This window comes from Homalodisca vitripennis, chromosome 3 (assembly GCF_021130785.1).
Source record: "Homalodisca vitripennis isolate AUS2020 chromosome 3, UT_GWSS_2.1, whole genome shotgun sequence".
NCBI lineage: Eukaryota > Metazoa > Arthropoda > Insecta > Hemiptera > Cicadellidae > Homalodisca > Homalodisca vitripennis.
In genome coordinates, this window is record NC_060209.1 from 45,618,924 (window position 1) to 45,635,908 (window position 16,985).

At 31.5% G+C, this 16,985-nt stretch overlaps 2 protein-coding genes across 5 annotated transcripts in view; one reads left to right on the plus strand and one right to left on the minus strand.

The window, feature by feature from the left end:
* The window catches only part of LOC124356854 (ATP-binding cassette sub-family C member 3-like), a 77,758-nt gene extending 76,335 nt beyond the window's left edge, over positions 1-1,423 (plus strand). The window contains exon 30 of one of the 2 annotated variants that reach the window (XM_046808114.1): positions 341-1,423. In XM_046808114.1, the coding sequence (XP_046664070.1) occupies positions 341-449 (109 nt within the window). In that variant the 3' untranslated portion in view covers positions 450-1,423. The remainder of the gene's footprint in view (positions 1-340) is intronic. The other variant, XM_046808117.1, reaches the window with a different exon arrangement.
* A 2,120-nt stretch (positions 1,424-3,543) lies between these two features.
* The window catches only part of LOC124356857 (nidogen), a 71,442-nt gene continuing 58,000 nt past the window's right edge, over positions 3,544-16,985 (minus strand). For all 3 annotated transcript variants that reach the window (XM_046808119.1, XM_046808122.1, XM_046808120.1), the window contains 8 exons: positions 15,995-16,130; positions 14,802-14,958; positions 10,535-10,663; positions 9,886-9,996; positions 7,820-7,991; positions 6,745-6,917; positions 4,524-4,632; positions 3,544-3,818 (listed from right to left, as the gene is read on the minus strand). In XM_046808119.1, coding sequence (XP_046664075.1) covers positions 3,695-3,818; positions 4,524-4,632; positions 6,745-6,917; positions 7,820-7,991; positions 9,886-9,996; positions 10,535-10,663; positions 14,802-14,958; positions 15,995-16,130 — 1,111 coding nt within the window. In that variant the 3' untranslated portion in view covers positions 3,544-3,694. The remainder of the gene's footprint in view (positions 3,819-4,523; positions 4,633-6,744; positions 6,918-7,819; positions 7,992-9,885; positions 9,997-10,534; positions 10,664-14,801; positions 14,959-15,994; positions 16,131-16,985) is intronic.

The following is a 16,985-nucleotide window of genomic DNA, read 5'->3' on the forward strand; positions in this document are numbered from 1 at the left end:
ACATAAATCCATCCCAGATGAACATAAAAACTGCCTTTAAAACATGCCTTTAAAACTATACTGCCTTGCAAAAAGGTGGATCACATGTTATTTTTAGAATTATTAATTAAGTTATACATTTGTTTATTTTACAATATTTAGTACCTGGTAATTCTGTTTAAGTTATGTTATACTACTCTTCAATACATTTCAACCTTTAAATTACATACAGCCTTTTTATTTTCACAAAATCCAGGTGTACCAGCTAACACAGTTTAGATATTAAAGTACTTCAAGTAAGCTAATACATTTTATTTAAAAACTTGTACAATCTTTTAGCCATGTTTAAAATATGTTTCAGGATTATGGTAATTGAGAATAAGAAAATCATTGAATTTGGTAAACGAGAAGATCTTCTAAAAAATCGTGACTCAGTTTTCTACAAAATGGTTCAGAATGCTGCCCAATAGTTTTCGTAGTTTAAACTATCTTTTAGTTATATTTTAACAAAACAAAATATATATTGCTGAACATGGAGTTGATAATTAAACTCCCAAGAGTATAAAATAATATATCTACACGTAATTAAATGAACTTTAAACGGACTTTGTATTACAATGCAATGGATATAGGCTTACATTAATTTGAATGATATGATTTGTTATATTAACCCTTTGAACCCCAGGCGACGATATATTGTCGCCGAGAAAATATGCGAAGATCCCTGCGGCGATGATGTATCGGAGCCAATGAAGACGCGAGAATCCCCAGGCGACGTAATATCGTCGCCATGGTATATGCATTTAATACATATTTATTTGAAATCGTAAAATACTTATTTTATGAGTATTAATACATATTTATGAGTATTTCAGTAAAATACTAATTTTTTTGTTAGTAATATAGTGTATTTAAAATAACATCTATGCTCAAAAAAATATATTACTCTTTGTTGCTACGTAGCTGTTGCCACCATGCCATTTCTACTCCACAGCTGTATTTGTTTACAAATCGGTCTAATGTTACGTATATTGTCTTTGTGCGTGTGAATTGAGTTAAATGTTGTAATTGAGGACTGTTTTTAGTCACTTTTTCTTTAGTTTTAATCTTACAGTAATAATCAGTTTTGTGAACAATGAGTGACAACATTGTAAATCACCCGAGTGAATTGGACAGACAACTGGATCTTGACCTATAAGATGACGATTGGTCTGACGTCTCATCAATTTTCAGTGATGACACTGATGTTGATCCTACCTATAGACCAACTATCTCGGACTCAGATGACGAAGAAATGCCATTTAGTCAGCTATCTACTTCTCACGGTAACGCCGCCTCTAGGCCTACTCCGGACAATGACCAAGCGGCCTCAGTGAGATCGCGGTTGCAAAATCTTTATCTTTAGAGATATCAATATAATTGTTTTTTGTACATACATAAAACTAAATTTAGAAAAATAAAATGTGGGTGCCCATGGTAAAAATTTTTCTTATTTTAGAATTAAAAAATCTTAAAATCAATTTTTTTTACCTAATAATCTATATACATATATTTTAAAGTTATTTTAATGTTGTTTAACAATTTTTTAATACTTCAGATTAAAATTTGTCTGTGTATACAATTTCATTCTGGACATTTTGGTGTGTAATATAAGACAATAGCTTAAAAAATAGCAAAAGTATTAATTTTTTATGAACAGTATGCAATACAGCTGTTTCTGCTCCGGGGATTCTCTGTAGTTCTTAGTTCAAATGGTTTTGGTACGTTTTTCTCACCATCAATATTTTGGTCTGGGGTCCAAAGGGTTAACTTAATATTATAAGGTAATGAATTTTATTACTGGTAACCAGAGCCATTAAGAAGAGTTGTGTTTTGTTATATGAACTTTACATTTTGAAGATGAACTTAAATTAATATTTAGTTAAGTTCACTAGAATCTCAGAGAAAGACAAATTTTTGTAAGTTCTGTAGGAAATCCAACCATCTTAATTGGAGTCAAGTGAATAGTTTTAAGTTAACTAAAAGTTTGAAATATTTGACTATCTGTTTTGATGAGTGAGTTACAATTGTTACAACTCCATATTTCAACCTAAAGTCTGCAGTGGTGTACTAGTGATCATTTAAAAGGGTGCCAACAAGAAATAATATTGCGCATGGTAAAGCGAAAAATTCTAAAACATTTAGAGCTTTGATGACAGCTGATCTTCATTATATAAAAATCTATTTTTAAATCTCCAACTTAACCTTACTCTGTGCATGGTGAGCTCAGGTTAAGCTTGGTAATGTCAATTACTTAAATTAACAGCTCTTCAGCCAATTTGCCATTATTATGTTGGATTGAGATTGTATGTAACATTGGAACAAGATTAAATAATTGTTACAGTTAAGAACTCTTTATGAACAAGTATATAAAAGCCAAGAATATTTGACAAATATTTTATTTATTTATTTCAATATTATTCAGCTTATTACATACACAAATTATAAACAGAACAGACTATAGACAATTAACAATTGTAATTATTAGTTATTATTAGCACCTAGATTGTAGAATATTGTTTTAAACCATTGTGATGGGAGTTGCTACTTTGAAAAAGAATATGAGGAGTGTTTTTTAAGTGAGTACTGTTTTTTAAGTAAGTACCGTTTTGTACCTCTGCTGCTGGAGCCCTGCAGTTCCGTGCTTAATTAAGTAATAGAATCAGTTTTGAAGTCATGTGAATATTTTCAAATTATTACTTTCAAATAGTTTTCTCATTTCCAAGCAACTGAGTTATATAGTTTTTTGTCATGATTATAAACAAAAAATTGTGTTTACCTTATTTTAAGTAAGAATCTCCTGAAATGTTTATTGATACTTAAAGATGATTATTTCATTTTTATACAGTTATGTAAATTAAAGAAAATGATTTCTAAAATCATCCTACTTTATTTTGTTGACAGTCCTTACCTTTATCCTTTATACCTAAGTGTACAAAAGAAGTCTGCCACTAACATTTTGACATTGACTTAACATATATTTAATAGTTACAACTCTATTGTAAAGTTATTGCTATAGAGAATACTTTCAGTAACAATAAAATAATATTAATTCCATGACAAGTTTCAACGTTTTTAGAAACCTTTTAGTAAACAATTGAAAACGTGGTAACTTTGTTTATCATTGACTCTTGGAGTTATATACAGAAAATCCCAGCACTTTTTAATGGAATTTTAAAAAATATCTGGCATTCTATGTTTAAACTTAACCTTGTGACTTGATGTAACTGTCAGAATTTCATGTGACATGAAATTTAACAATGTGAATTAAAATTATGTATTACGTCACTAATACTTGACAGTTTAAGTTCATTTGAAAATTTATCTGTATTTGTATTTTTGTGATGGAAATTATTAGTATACAATCATTACACTAATCTGACTTAAATTCAAACTAAATTACACCACAATAATTTTAAAAATTTTTCTTAAAGTTTCCAATGTAAAATTTGATTTACTGTATATGAATTGTATCAGAGTTTATATTAGGATAGGCAAGAAATGGGGTAAAATAAAACTAACTAATACATAAAGAAATATATTTTAAGTCAAGTGACTAACAGAAATAAAACTACATACAAAACAGAGTGAGAGTATTTCAAGCTTATAAATTATGACATATTAATGCTAGATTAAGGCACACAGACAATAAATAGTTGACAACTAGATATAGGAACTAGACTTGGGGGCAGGAGTCCGAGACTGCTGTGATGCCGTACAGTTTACCGGCACCTCCCAATGGCACCGTCAGGGCCTCACTGGCAACTGAAGAGTACTTAAACGCACTCTCTACTTTTTGGCTGAAACAGAATGAGCCATAATTGTTGTGTATGTTTGTATGATTTATTTGCTATACATTTTCAATATAACACATAATCTCCCATAATTGTGGCAAAACACACTTCTATGCTCAACATAATGTAAGCTTAATCATAGCAGTGAGATTTTGTTATGTTAGGAAAATCATGTCTGTATTATTAATCATGGTTGATTTTCCTACTTTGAATTTTATTATTAGAAAAGAGGTCACAACATGCTGACAACATAGTTAAAACATTTTGTTTCTGAAAAATCAGTGTTCATGACTGATTTGTACGCTTTGAGTCACAGGAGCAGTTTACTGTCATATGTATTACACCAAGAATTGGAAATTGAACAAGTCTGCCTAACAAATCTGCCTATTTCTCGGATTAGTTGTTCAAACCAAAAATTTAGTTTAAAACATCTGACTTATAAGGTTTAACTGCACTTTGTATTATGAAGTCAACAATTTCCTGAATGTAGTCTGTAAGGAATTAGCATTATAGCACATTAGGTACAATTTCTGTTTTCCTTTATGCAAACAGTAAAAATAGAATGCAAACATTTCAGCATAACAATTGGAATATTTCAGCTATGAAAGTTAGTTAAATATTGTAGTTTGTGAGACTTTGTAATTAATGTTAAGTTCATTTCAAAGTCCAGGTTATTGTTTTCTTAAATTGAATTATACTATTATAACTTACGTCTGCCAGTCCGTCCAGTAGTATTTATCAGCTGTGATGGTCAGACCAAAAGGATAACTGCAGTTAGAGACGACTGTCCTCCTGATACCGGACTCCAGACCTAGGCACTCTGTGAAAAATTGAGCAGAAAACTTATTTAATGTTGTCTTACTTTTATATACTTTAAATAATAACTTTACATAATCATATTAGTTTCAAAAGATGTATTAGTTGGTCTCACCTACTCTTATATTAGATCAAGCCTACCATAGGCCAATGACGTTTGACTAATAGAATTATTGAAGATATAACAGCCCCGATGCCTAACCTTGCAATTGAAAAAGAAGCCTTAAGATGATTTTAGTGTGGATAGTAATAATAATCATCTTTTCTCTGATTAAAATAACAACTTACCAAAATGATTATAAAAAATTGTAACCAGTTAAGTGTTTTGATGCAAGTATTAATACTGAGAGACAAAACAATGATCAGGGACTAATGAATGGATCTCTCCTACAAAAGGAATACAACAGAAATCTGAGACTTTTTGTGAAAATTTTGTGCTTATAGTTTGTAACCACGTAGAGGTCTAGAAAAACAAGTCCTCAGTACTGAAAGAGCAGTAAAATGAAGCTGCTTTCCTACATCCGCTCTAAACTTCTCTAGAAATATCTACACCATTGAATTTTTTGTCCACAGCATCAATTGCTATATCTGTGTAAACCTATCTAGATAATAGTTGTAAGCCACTTTAAACCATGGGGTCTGCAATGCATTAGAAAAGAATCTTTAGTTTTGAAAAGGTGGCATTCCACATAACAAGCTCCAAATTTCCCTACTTTTCAAAACAATACTTATGTGTTTAGAAGTTCAGCTTTGATCATCAAGATCTTGCATGCTATACTTTCTTGATCTTACAGCTGTTAATCCCATAACAAAGATAGATTAGTTTTACAACTAATAGTGACAATTACAATCATTTTGTTGAAGCTCAGAGGCATGGTGTTATTTTGTTCACTCATCTCAAAGCAAACTCATGACTGATTGTAGCCCTATTGATCTGCCAGTGTGAAGAAATACATAGATTTAACCAGTATTTGGTTAAATAACTAGTTGATTTGTTTAATTGACAGGTCAACTTGCTGGTCCCTGCAGCAAGTTTGCATCATTCTAGTCAAGTTTGCGATCTAAACGTGTACTGATGGTTCAATGAGGACATAAAATGGATGAAGGAAGTAACATAAGCGATGAATTCCAGTTTTAAAGGATTTTTACCTTTGCTCTTTAGGTGTTATCTCCAGTATTCACAAGGATCTGTTTGATTCCATGGCTTAATCTCACTATCGTAACCAAAAAGTAATCAAACAAAGCTAAATTTAGTTTTCCTGTAACTAAAAATTGTACCTTAAAAGAGCTTATAATTGTGGAAATATTGGATTAGTATTATATGTTTGTGTTCTTGAAAGAATTTTCTCTGTGTTTATATAAAACTATGCTCTAAATTTTCATGTCCCTGTTCATGTTACAGTTTCTTGAATTTTTGGTAAAATGTATATTTGGAACAATGTCTTTAGAGAATAATTGCTCTAAAGTATATTCCTGATAAAAACTATGAAGTATGTTGGATAAAATCAATTAAAGTCATTAATAAAATAAAATTCTACAATATAGCTAATTGAGCAGTATGTAGTTACAAGAAATTACGGTAATTATCGTTTATGATTAGTACAATAGTACTTCAAATCAAATCCAATCAGATTTTTCTTACCGGAATATTTTGCAACGCATGGCAAAAGTCAACTTTTTACTTTTTACTCGCTAAAATATATAAAATTGGAGATTTTGCAGAATTTGTCTTAAGATTGACGCTGTTAAAATGTTTGATACAGTTGTTGATCTCAACGAAACTCTGCTGTTCCAGAATCTATTTTGATTTGCTAGTAGTGAAACAGAGAGTCGTTTCATCAGCATGCTGGACAAAATCGTTCAGTGCAGAAGTGATGAACCTACGTAGATAACGTAGATCAGGAAGAGAATTGGACTTAAAAACTCAATAGCTATTACATGAAAATACTTTAGGAAATAGTGGTCATGTACACATTTGTGATTAGTTGACCACCATCTTCATACAAAAAGGTAGCCATTCTACTTCAATGCCTTTCTGGCACATGTACCATAACTTTTGTCTGGGTTATATGGGTTCACTAACACTAATTATAACGAAACAAAAATGGTGTGTTACCAATTTTTTTGGTGCCAGCATCAGTCCAACAGAGCTCATCAGTGGCCCAGTCGATGGCCAGACTGTTAGGCAACTGAACGTCTCGGGATACGAGCAGCTGACGGGCCGCACCGTCCAAGTCTGCAGACTCCAGCTTAGGCGCAGCTCTGTTCCAGTCTGACCAGTAAATCTTCCTGTACCACATTACAGAACATTCATACAATTTGTTGTTTGGATTTTGTTAGGGTTCTAGATCACAACGTGGAGTTGAATGTGGGAAAGAATTGAATGTGACAAATGTTATGACCTATAAAAATATGTCAATATAATATTACTTATATTTATCATTTTTTATTTACTAAACAGTGGGCATTATTAATATGTAACTTGGAATACACAATCTGAAGCAATGCACTGTTTCTGATCTTTATTTACAAATCTTGTTACTGTTGAAACTTCAAACTGCCCTTTCTCTTCTAATACAGAGTATGGGATCTTGTTTCTGGTAATTAATTATTGTTAACAGAATGTTCTAAAACAAAATGTCTAATATGAGTTTTAAAGACATCAGTATTTGGTATCTCAATTATTTGATCCAGCCAAAATAGATTTTTTTAGTAATGGTTAATACAGAACATTCTATTGTAGGTCATTATTTTGTTCTGTACATGAATTTTCATTTACACATCTCTTTGTAAGGCTTAATCAGTTCTATTAAGAATACAATACAAGCCTTGCAATAATTTAACACCTGTTCTTCAACCTAATACCATGACTGTGGTGTGCACTTAAGAAGATAAAAAAGACTAATTTAATCGTCTGTTGTTTTAGTTTAGGCGATGTGATATTTTCAATGCATTATCTATTTACAAAAAGGCTTTGATACAAATTTTTTTAAATACAAGCTTGGATACCTTTCAGTTAAAAAGTTTTGTTTTCTGAATATTTTAAAATTTGAAAATGTCCAAAAGCCCTATGCAGCCTATAAGATGATTCCAGACTGAACAATTGGTAAAACTACTAAAACAGCATTAGCTCAAGTATGGGTTGAATTATGTTATTGAAACCATAAAAATAAATATCCAAATTGTGTTACCTGCGGGTTGGATGAACAGCAATGCCTCTGGGATTGACAAGACCAGAAGATACAATAGTTTCGGTCTCCCCAGTGTCTAGGTCGGCCGCTCTGATAACATCCTTGCCTGAATCTGTCCAGAAGAGCTTCCGACCTATCCAGTCTACTGCCAACCCTTCTGGTGAATTGATATCTGAACAAGATATTACACAGGACAGTAAGTCTATGTACCATACAATAAGAAACTTGCAGTTTTAGAATCGGATGGAAGAAGAGCAATTTCATAATGCATATGGCAGCTGGAATCTCTGTAGTCAAGGTCAATTAAAAATAAGTAAGTAACTGAATTTCAATAATTCTTTTGCATTCAATGCTTGAGTTTTATTGAAGTGAGTCTAATTATCTGAATGATTTGAAATAAAAGGAATATTACTTAAAAATTGCTAAGAAAAAAATTAGGCTAAGTAAACACAATACAAACAATCAAAAAATTAATAACTCAATAAAATTCAATAATATGCTGACTTTTGTCCATAACCAGTTATATAAGAAACTGCAGTGTTTAGTTAGTGTAAAAAAACTATGACATGTTGATTAAGGTTTCATAAATTAATAGTGATTAATATAATTCTGTAAAAATAGGGATTTGCTTTCTTCCATCCCTAAAGTAAATTACGAGCAGTGCTAATATCTATATTACTCCACTCCATCTAATTTTGCTGCTTTAAGACGTATTGCACTTTTCCTCCAAAAGGGAAGACATCTGGAACTGTTACATATAGTAAAATTTTCCCAAACATACATAAGGTAAGGGAAGAAAACCACAGTTCAGCTTTTTATTCTATCACAAAGATTTTTGAAAACGCTAAACTTAAAACAGTAGGACATTCATATACAAAAAATTAACTGTCCCTTATCATTCCAGAGATAAGTGGAAGTTATTGGAGAAAAGAACATTTCTGAACACTGTGCTATCCCATTATTATAGCACATACACCATCTCTGAACACTGTGCTATCTCATTGTTACAGCACATACACCATCTCTGAACACTGTGCTATCTCATTGTTACAGCACATACACCATCTCTGAACACTGTGCTATCTCATTGTTACAGCACATACACCATCTCTGAACACTGTGCTATCTCATTGTTACAGCACATACACCATCTCTGAACACTGTGCTATCTCATTGTTACAGCACATACACCATCTCTGAACACTGTGCTATCTTATTGTTACAGGACGTGCAATAGGTGACTATCAAAATGGTAGACATTTGGAACTGTAACATAAACAGTAATAGAAAACCCCATCTCTACATTCATCCTGTATCATCTAAATGTTCCTTAGCGGCCCAGAGGTAAGTGGTAGACATTAGAAGAAACGCCATCTTTGAACACTGTTCTATCTCATAGTTACAGCAAGTACACCGTCTTTGAACACACAACCAACACAGTAGTTGTGTTGTGTTGTGTGTGTTGTTGTGAGTTGTGTAGTTGTTTTTATTTGAACACTTGCTATTTCATCATTACAGCATGTACACCATCCCTATACATTGTGCTACCTTATTGTTACAGCATGTATAGTAGTTGACTATCCAAATGGAGGTTATCTGATAACAACATTAAAAATATACTGACATAAATATTTAGATAAATTATAGTATAAATTATGACTACCTATCCATATGCTATTTGTTCAAGTTTCTGCTTTAATAATAACAACAAAAAACAGTAATTTCTTTCATATTAGACATTTTGCACATAAAAATTCAAAATAATAAATGTAATTTTCCTGCAAATAAAAATGTATATATGTGATGAGTAGGGCACATACTTATTCAATACAAGCAAGCCACATACTTTTTTGCAATATTTAAATTCTGAGGATCTCATGATAAGAGGATCTAACATTCAAATTAAAAATTTGAGCTTGTTTTTGTAGTTTTTATATGTTCATTCCTTGATTGTCCATTAAAAAAAAAAAAAAACACACACACACACACACACACGCTTGCAGGCAAAACATTTTTCAAAGCGATGAATTGATTTTTTCACCTACATTCACTCATCAATTACGTACCATCTTCAACAAAATTGGTGATGTCTTTTCCACTGAGGGAAGAACTCTTGATAACTTGACCAGTAATGTCACTCCAATAAATGAGTCCTTCAACACAGTCTACTGCTAGACCTGTGAAAAATAGAGCATACTCAGAAAACATATTGGGAAAATAAAATTTATTATATTTAGAATTTATATTATTTTCAAATGAAGCTTAAATCTTAAAAATAAGTTTGTTTAAATCTAAAAGCAACTATTTAATTAGTTAGTGAAATTTTTGCGTATTTTTATTTTTGGTGTCGATAACAAGTTTACTATATATGCATTTTTTATTCAGTGACTTGTACAAATTATATACCAATATGAAAATACTTGTAAATATATTCATATTTCAGGTATAAAAATAAAAAAAATTACTATTTTATTATACAACAAAAAAATATTCTGCTTTTGTAGTCTGAAAAAGAAAGAATGTTTTATGTACCTTCTGGTGGATAAGAAACAAAGGTGAACATTTTATAGGAATAAAATCATTTTAAATGTGTTCAGATAGAATTTTTAAGTACTCTTAATACATATGCTACAAGCTCAATATATGTAATGAAAACGAATATGTGAACAACTAACATTAATTGTTATTAGTATGAAACAACTGCTAGTCAGTTACCGATAGTGATCTGGTCATACTGCAGTTGTATTGGTCGGCCAGGGTCGGTTCTGGTGGGCTCTAACGGAACTCTTACTGTTGCCATGCCTTTGTTGACAAGAAGGTATCCTCCTTCTGTTTTGCGCACTTCTGTAGGTCATAAAATAATTGTTTACAAGTCAATTTGAATAAAAATAAAATTCTAATTTGGATAAAAATTATGTAGTATAGAAATAGTATCATGATCGTCTAAAAAATCACATTTTGGCTTTCAATCTGGAAATATTTACTCTACAACTTCCTTTGTGGGGTTACAAAATATGTTTATGTGTACACTTGTTGGCATGTAAACATAAACTAGACAAAAACATTATACTCTGGAGACAAAATAAATATTTTTATCTTTTTAAAAGCCTAACACTTTTTACACCTGAGACTAGCAATGTATGAATTCACATGAGCTATTGACTTGAAAATAAAATCTTTTCAATAATTGTTGCTATGAGCAAATAGAAAAAGTTGACAGTTTTAAATATTTAGGAATGACTATGGATGAAAAGCTCACTTGGGCAAAGCATATTTAAATCTACAAAACCAAGTGAGAGTCCATAAGAAAATTTGAAAATTATTGTTATGAAAATTTTCTTAGAACATTATATTTTGCGTTAACCCATTCATGTTTGCAATATGCTATAGTGTGTTGGGAAGGAACTTTTAAAATTCACATTAATAAATTAAGGGGAGCGGGTCGTTCCTATCCCGCGCATGTTAAATTTACAAATTTAGGTACATGTATTGTCAAAACTAAGTAAGTTACAACCTTCAAATTTTTTTGTAGGCAAAGAGTACTCCTTTATAAACATCTCTTGCAACTTTAGTAAAAAAAATCTTTAAAAAAAATTTTTTTAGGAATGTTTTAAATATTGTGTTGTTAAAAAAAAATTATTTTTTTATACCAAAAAAATTTTTTTTTCTCATTTTGTTTTTTTTAGATAGAATGATAAAAGATGCAACACCATTTGGAATTGCACTGTTCTATATGCATACCAAATTTCAATTCTCTAGCATTTATAGTTTTTTGAGATACATGTACCTTTATATGAAAAAAAACCAAGTTTCCGGGAAATGTCCGGTAAAGGCAAAAATGACTGCTAAAACTAACCTTTTGCTGGCTAAAACATCCCAGCTCTGTACTCAGGGTCATCTGGGTCTTCATTTTCCTCTTCTAATGCAATGTTTTCTTTTCCTCCTAGCAACTCTAGCCTCCTTGGTCATGTCTAAAGCAGATTTTTTCTGCCTTTTTCAATCGTATTGTATCAAAATTTTCGCAATGCGGGCAACAGACTTCTCGCTCAGTTTGATTCCTAGCTTGTTATACACATCCAATTTGCTGTTATGAATCCATTATTAAAAGTTAAAACTGCATCATATATGCCAAGTATTTAGAGTGTTTAGCCTTACAAAAAACATTTTTTAGGCACCTTAGACCAGACGGCATTGTTGAAACTTTCGTTCTGGTTTTGAGTCTTTTGGTCAAGGCATTTTTTTAGGAAGATCCGGAATTGGCTCTAAATCTCTATAAATTTGTTTGATCTGTACCATCACTTCATATGGCAAAATTGTGTGACTTATGGCTGAAAGTCTGATGTAGGGCTTTCGGCTTTATTATAACGCACCACGACTCCGGCCCCTTTGAGGACATAGGCCATGTTGCGGAGTGGTCATCATTCGATATTTTGTGGAAATAAATTTGCCCACACATTTTCAACCATTTGTTGAAGATCTGATCCACCTCTTTTTATAGCTAGGCCATAATATTCTTGCAGCTTGTCTATGTCATTATTTGTTAGCCTATTCTTGCCCCCTATTGCTCTATTATCTTTTAGTTTTGTTTTTTCCCAACCGTTTCTTCAATTCCCTTAGTCTGCTCCCCATTCTCTTCTTGACGCATGATTGACGCATTCCAGTTTTCTTACTTCTACTTCATCTCCATATGGCTTATCGTCAACCACCTTTTTAAAACCATTGCTGTCACCATTCTCCTAAGTATCGTACATACCGTACATTTCGATCTCTGGACTTTCGGAAAACATCTAGGGCACCCGCAAACTTCCATGCGCACTTGACCCTTCGTAGTTTTTGGAAAACATATATGATCAGGTACTATTTTTTTTTTATTTTCATGTACAGTGCAGATTTGACAGTATTTGGACATTATGGAAAACATCCAAAACCTTGCCAGTATCTAATGATGTTACGCTGACAACCCCATTCAGTGACTTGTTGTCCCCCTCCTTTGCCAAGACCCATCTAACAAACCGTCAAATCTCTTTTTGACGTTTCTTCACACTCATTTACAGACACAGCTTCCTCAATTGCCTGCTTCATACTTTCACTAGCACAATTTTCAACAGCCTGATATATATGTTACTACAAGGTCCTATTTTTTGAGAGTGGTAATAAGGTAAGTCTAATAATCAACACAGAATGTTACCTGCACTGATTACCTTTTCCGAATCGTTCTCATGCGTAAATAAATTTCAAGTTTACCTCATATGTTTCCATTCTCATTTTTTTTAGAGTTGTAAAAATTAGTTGATTCCAAACAAACACAAACTTTCAGTTCAATATTCACCAGCCAATCCAAATCTTTTCTTATCCGTAGTACAAAGTCTCTATGCAGTCTTCGCTATCGCAGAATTTACATTTTACAAATTTTTTTAATTGCTCACTAAATAAACTAAGATCCAAAAATAACACTACCCATTCCAGTTCCTTCATAATTGTCATATTTATCAAAGGACAGTTTTTTAGAAGCAGAGCTAATGTTTGCATTAGTAGTAGGCCTAGGCCTAGGGCTAGGGCTAGCAGAATCTGTTTGGGTAGGCCTAGATTTAGAGTCCAACTTACGGTACTTGTTTCCTCTAAACTCACGTTTAGATTTAGTTTTGTAACTAACCTTTGCTCTTGGCATGGTTATAAGAAGTTGTTAAAACACTTCAAGAAACAATACACACTCTAATCTACCACTAACTATGAAATAAAGTGCAACACTTTTAGTAAAACACAATTATCCGACACAAACACATATAACATAACCTCCTAACATATCAAAACAAATAAAGCAATATTCTTTTCTGTCATCTGTATTCCCAGTTGTCAGTACCAGGTTGACCAACAGAGCAAAGCCATAACATACTTATAACTAACACACATGATATATATGATTGTGTCAGCCAACATCTTACGAACTGGCTGCAAAAAAACTAGTGAACATCTTTTTGTTTGTGAATTTTTTTTGGTAATTTATAAATTTATTTGAGCATTAATACTTACATATTTTTTAAAATACACACTTTAAAAACTATTAAAAAAATTGCAATAAAAAATTTTTTCTAATTTTTTTTTAATTTTCATCGACCTGCTCCCCTTTAAGAAACAAACTCATAATTTTTATATGAGAATTATATTTAAAAAAAGTAAAAATGAAAGCTCTTTTCCTCTATTTAAATTATTTAAAATATTACCAATACAGAATTTGTTTGTTATACTGAAGAATCTTAAGAATTTGTCTTAAGAATCTTTTACATTTCCAGTTTTTATACTGGTTCTCAAAATTTATTTACAACACAAGAAAGGTAAGTAATTTTTTTAGAAAACCAAAACATAATAAAGCCATACAATGCCATAGTTTACTTCATGTGTGATGTGTTTGTGATCATATAGTTTTTGGGACCACATTTTTTTAACAACTTACCAAGTGATATAAAAATTAGTGTTAATTAAGGATCCTTTTTTAGATAATTAAATACTTGGTTGTTAAATTGCAAAGCTGTCTTAGATTATTTATATAGGGTATTAAGTTAATTTATTTTGTACAAATTTATTTTATAATAGGGTATTTTTATGTTTTACCCATTGCATTTATTTTAGTTTTCTCATTTTAAAAATTATTTATGTTAGTTGTAAAATATGTAATTAAGTTTGATTTATCACCACAGCATTGGCTGGCACAATGTTTGTTTTTGTCCAACTAGGCTCAATCATTGTTGTTTACTTTTTGTTTATTTTGTTTCCTCTGATCACAATTACTTGGAAAAGTGATCAGGTAATTTCCTAATTTAAATATTGTTTTGTATTATATCTTTAACTATGGAAATACATTCATTATTCATTAAATTTGATAAAAACAAACCCTAAAAAACTGTTTACTTTTTAATCTTGTTAAAAATTCATTAATTTACTTTTAAAACTTGTGATAAAATGTATTTTATGTACGATTATTTACCTCTACAACTCTGTCCATTGCCCACAAAGCCAGTGCGGCACACACATTGGTAAGTAGACCCTGCCGTCACCTCACACTGAGCATTAGGATCACAGAGGCTGCGATCATTGAGGCAGTTGACCACTCGTATGCACTCAAAACCATTTCCCTCGTAGCCCTATTCAACAGTTTAATGAATCAGTTCCACTTTATCTGTGGTTATACAAGGAGATCATTGCTTTTGAGGTGACATACAAGATAATAGAATGATCTCTTCAAACATTTAGTTTAAAATATTTATTGTCGTGTTACAAAACAATATTGCATGAGATTGTCAATGAAATATACTCAGCGTACAAGGTCAGTCTTTATAATATTAAATAAACCACAGTGCAATTTAAATCATTAATGTACATTATGACTTAAAACTGTTGTCTATCACAGAAATTATTAACCCACAGTTCTTTATTTAAATTTTGTTATTGAGATATATATTACAAATATATTATTTTACATTATTTTTAGCTTCATTAACATTCTACATTAATGCTAAAAATTCTGATGATTGAAAATTTAAGGAATATTAATATATTATCAACAATAATTTTTATTTGTAACTTCATAATAGTGTATGGTTTTTAATATACTTGATTGGGTTTTTAATGTGGTACTAACTTATCTTATAGCTGTAAAAACTTAATATAAAATCTAACCAGTTCACCTTCCTCTTAGTGCTCATAGTAATGCAACCTCCCACGAAAGGTACGTTATCCATAAATTCCAAAATACATAAAAGTAGAAATGTGTACTCATTAAAAAAAATACCATGTACAGTTTTAATGCAATATTTTTCATTACTACATATTCAGCCATTTCTAAACTGCTGGAACTACTATGCGTATGTGTGGGAAAAAACTCATCAAATAACACACACACACAAAAACACATGACAAATGAAACATTTTACTATTTGTTAGTAAATAAATGAAGAATCTGATTGAAATGAGATCCATTTTGAAACTAACACATTCACAAGTGAAAGAGCACTTTAAATGTTTTAAACGTGGAATGTTCAGTGTTGCCTATAAAGCAAGGGAATCTTGAATGTTGTAATGCAGCATTCATCTGCTTAAGGAATAATAACTATTTTTAGAACCAACATTTATAAACTGTTTTGTATTTTGAAATATTTGAATATTGACGCATTGACTTACTGTGCGGCACTGGCACCGATGTCCTGCATCAGGAGAAACATAAACACAGTTAGCCTCTGGAGCACAGTTGGCCAACACATTACATCCAAGTGGCTGTTCCACACACTCTTCTATCCCGTCACCCACCAGGCCAGATCTGAAACATACTCTTAGTCAGGTTACGTGTTGTTCTTATTAGGATAACAATGTATAAACCAATAAGGTAACTTGTAATTGTAACCAAAATAGGAAATAACTATTAAAGGCAAAACCACCCTGGCGGATTGCGTGTTCGCACAAGAAGGTGCCGGCTGCGGTAAATGAGCAAAATCTGCTCAATTACATTTGTGTTAAAAAATAAGCATTTTAAATAGTGTTTTACAAAATTACAATCTAAAAATAATGATTTTAAGAGTTCTATAACAAGACTAATGCTGAATTTATTGAATCACCCGGTCAAGAATAAAAGTTAAGATGGTGATTTAATAACTTTGTTTCATATAATTCAAACCTTTGATACTCAAAGACAGTACACTAGTACTTATCTGTATGACAGTACATTTTTGTTTTTTTAAACAACTTATTTTAAAAACTAAAGAATTTACAGTTCTGGGACCTAGTTTATACAATTCTTCAAGTTGAAATTCATATGAGACAAGCAAATGTGATCTTAGTTACCGTTCCAATGGTTTCAGTCCGGTTTAATTTAATCCTTGGACTGGAAATCTGGGCAGAATCTTTCACTGGCCTTATCACGTTAATGAAGTATTTCCAGACATATGGTTATATGAACTTTTTGTCTTGTTTTTAGGTATACAATCACCTGTTAAAATGTTTTCCTTTTCTCCCGGACCACCCTGTACATGGCATAAAATCTATTTAACCCTTCCGAGCATCCATCGTCAAATGTTTTTGATGACTCGGACTGTCACTGAATGTCATAGAAAATTTTCACAATAAACATTCAACTCTTTAAATTCAGTTTATCGATGCCAGACTGGTCAAATTCACA